We start from the raw sequence: 3,183 nt of genomic DNA on the forward strand, positions 1-3,183 counted from the left end.
TATTTTTCCTTGTATCAAACACCCCTTAATGTTTTTTTTTAACATAAAAGGCATAAGATATTAAAAAATAAACCATTAATTATTTTTAAAGCAAAACCATATAGTTTTAAAAATAAAGATCGAGTTTTTTACAATTTTGTAAAAAGAATATCTATGTCTATATCAGATATTTAACCGTAGTAAAAGAGGGCTGGTTGACGAATTTCAATTTTAGACTTACTCGCGTCAACGAAGATGCTTGGTTAACTCGCCCAGACAGCGACACCGATCCGGAATTGAAGAACGTCATCACTGTTAGGTGCCTCCCCAGAAATACAAATGCCTCCTCCCACCCACCACATGGATTATCTATCCTTCTCACCATCACGGCGTCATCCATGGAGGATGGGGGTTTGGAGTACTGGCTTCGATGGCAAGTACCTGTCTGCGCTCTCATCTTCCTGATTCCCACGCTGGTCTCTTTGAGATTCATCGTCACTAAAAACAACACACATACCACTAAAACCCAGCATCTATGGATTTCTTGCTGGAGGAACCTTCATCCAAGCTGGATCCTTCTCTACAGGCTTTTCTCCTTCGTTTCCATGGCTTACTTGCTATATCAAACAGTCATCGCCTTCGGCCCCTTCGTCTTCTATTTCTACACCCAGTCAGTATGCCATGTTTACTTCAGCTTAATTTTCTATGCTACTTTTTATTTGTTAGGCAATAGTTTATTATCCGTCCCTTAGAGATTAGCAGATGATTTGTCTTTATACTATAGAGCCCGATTGTTTAGAAAGGGAAGAAAAGAAAAAAGAGGAGAGAAATACAAGATGTTAAACTTATTTGGTAAAGTGGCTGAAAACACCCAGCGCGCTGCAATCCAAAATTCCATTATATGGCATGAGTAGGCAGATGCGTAACAGGTGGCTTTCAAGATGGTTCAAGATAGAAAGAGTCATCCTCCTAAACTTGTTAGTTGTTACCATCGTGAGAATGAGTAAACTGCAGAATATGTGAGCAAAGAGAGACATAAGATGTGTAATGTTTGTCCCCCCAATCCAATCCAATCCAATCCAATCCAATCCAATCCAATCCAATCAGATGTGGTATGTCCGTATGTGTGCCTCCAATCCAATCCCTTGAGATTTATTAGGAATCACCTTGGATGAGGAGTTAAATGTCTCACTTGGGCATTTGGGTTTGGTGACTATTCTACAAAAATTCTCATAGCCACTAAGCACTAGTAATAGTATTTCTTCACGTTTGAGTTTGTTTGTTGATGATATCGCTGTTAATGAATGTTTATTAATCAATTTTACAGATGGACTTTTTGCTTGGTCATGGTCTACTTTGCGGTATGTCAATTCACTTGCCTAATATTCTAAATTCAAATGTCTTTGAATACGGTTCCGGTCCAAATATTTTTTAGGTCTTGGATTTAGTACAAATAATGTGGGAGAGGAAGTGTTATGATCTTTTTGCTAGGCAGTTACAATATCATGAAGAAAATCATACTCGTGTTCGAGTAGTGATACAAACAAAGATATCACAAATACACTGCTTCTACTTGCAAACTAAAAATACTTTGATAAAATTAAACTGCGACTATTAAATTGACTACAAAAACATTATGTTTGGTAGCCCGAAAAATCAGGAGAGTTATCAAGACCCACTAAAAAAATATGATCTGCTGTCTGCTCATTTGTGCCACAAAAGCTCACTTTAATCTTTCCATTAGTGACCAACTTGCAAATGAAATGATGTTGGGGCATAGAAAACAGGGTTCTTGGCCACACATAAATCAACAACAACTTTTCAAAGCCATAAGGCATTTGTACGTGCCGTTGTGTTAACTTTGCTGCAATGTATTCAACTTCAGATGAGGATTAGGATTTTTTTTTTATTTGATTTGTTTTCTTAGATAGGATTGAGATTTAGTTCCATTTTCATCATCAAACATTGTATATAAATTGAGGTCATTACCACACAAAATTATTCTTCCTTACATTTCATGAGTGCTGCTTACTTTCGTGTAGCTTGGGACCATTATATCTGCTCATGGCTGCTGGATGCACTTCAAAGAGCGTCCCCTTCCAAATCAAAATCAAGAGAGAGACAAGTTTCTGAAAAAGGATTCTAGCTCTTTTAAAGATAACGAGGCTTCCAATTCCATCAATCTGCAGTTTAATCAAGAAGCTGGGTTTTGGGGAAATCTCATGCAGAATGTTTATCAGGTTGGTATTCTTTCTATCACATGAGTTTTTTTTTTTTTTTTTTTTTTTTTGAAAAGTGTTTAAAGCTGATTCTTGGTGTATGTCTAACAGACTTGTGCAGGTGCTGTTGTGCTTACTGACCTTGTATTTTGGTGCCTATTACTCCCGTTTCAGTCTGGCGATGGCTTCAAGCTTACCTTGGTTAGCACCATATTTTTGGACCTTTTCTTTCATTGTCAATACAATACCAATCAATGAAAATCTCCTCCTTTTTCCTGGAAATTTATCATTCTCTTTTTATTATTTGCTAGCTCATAACAAATGTATTCATTCGGAACTGTTTCTGAGTCTGAGTTAGTTTGGCTATAAATCTCTGTTGTGATTGCAGTTGATTGGTTGCATGCACTCCCTGAATGCTGTTTTTCTCCTTCTGGATTCTGCTCTCAACAGCCTAGTAAGTAATTGGATCGCATTCACCAATTGGTTATTCACTATATTAATGATCCTAATAAGTGTCGACCTGATGCCATTATCTCACTGTTTGTCTTTTCCTTGTAGCAATTTACTTGGCACGGGTTAACATACTTTGTCTTGTGGAGCGCAGCTTATATAATTTTCCAGTGGGTTATGCATGCTTGTTGCTTTACATGGTGATTTCCACTCACTTCTTTTCTCATTTATCAATTATTTACTGTAAAATTTCCCGGGATTGAAGTTTGAGAGGCTATTGCAGGTGGCCTTATCCCTTCCTGGAAATTGCTACTCCATGGGCTCCTATGTGGTATGTTGCATCCAATCCCTATCCAATCCAATGAAATATATATATATATATATATATATATATATATATATATATATATATATATATATATATATATATATATTGCTCTCTCGGGGTAGATATGACTTTTCACATCCTGCAGGTACTTTGGCATCGCTTTAGTTCACCTTCCATGTTACGGACTATATGTTTGGCTTGTGAAAG

The 3,183-nt window shown here is 36.9% G+C and overlaps 1 protein-coding gene across 1 annotated transcript in view; it reads left to right on the forward strand.

Moving 5' to 3' along the window:
- Positions 1 to 221: 221 nt before the first annotated feature.
- LOC145010192 (protein rolling protein) overlaps positions 222 to 3,183 on the forward strand; it is a 3,373-nt gene continuing 411 nt past the window's right edge. The window contains exons 1-8 of the mRNA XM_078968764.1: positions 222 to 649; positions 1,307 to 1,340; positions 2,022 to 2,219; positions 2,310 to 2,399; positions 2,587 to 2,652; positions 2,757 to 2,848; positions 2,932 to 2,979; positions 3,122 to 3,183. The exon at positions 3,122 to 3,183 is cut by the window's right edge and continues 46 nt beyond it. Of these exons, the coding sequence (XP_078824890.1) occupies positions 378 to 649; positions 1,307 to 1,340; positions 2,022 to 2,219; positions 2,310 to 2,399; positions 2,587 to 2,652; positions 2,757 to 2,848; positions 2,932 to 2,979; positions 3,122 to 3,183 (862 nt within the window). The 5' untranslated portion in view covers positions 222 to 377. The remainder of the gene's footprint in view (positions 650 to 1,306; positions 1,341 to 2,021; positions 2,220 to 2,309; positions 2,400 to 2,586; positions 2,653 to 2,756; positions 2,849 to 2,931; positions 2,980 to 3,121) is intronic.

The sequence above is a fragment of the Lactuca saligna genome, chromosome 8 (assembly GCF_052625555.1).
Source record: "Lactuca saligna cultivar CGN05327 chromosome 8, ASM5262555v1, whole genome shotgun sequence".
Lineage (NCBI taxonomy): Eukaryota > Viridiplantae > Streptophyta > Magnoliopsida > Asterales > Asteraceae > Lactuca > Lactuca saligna.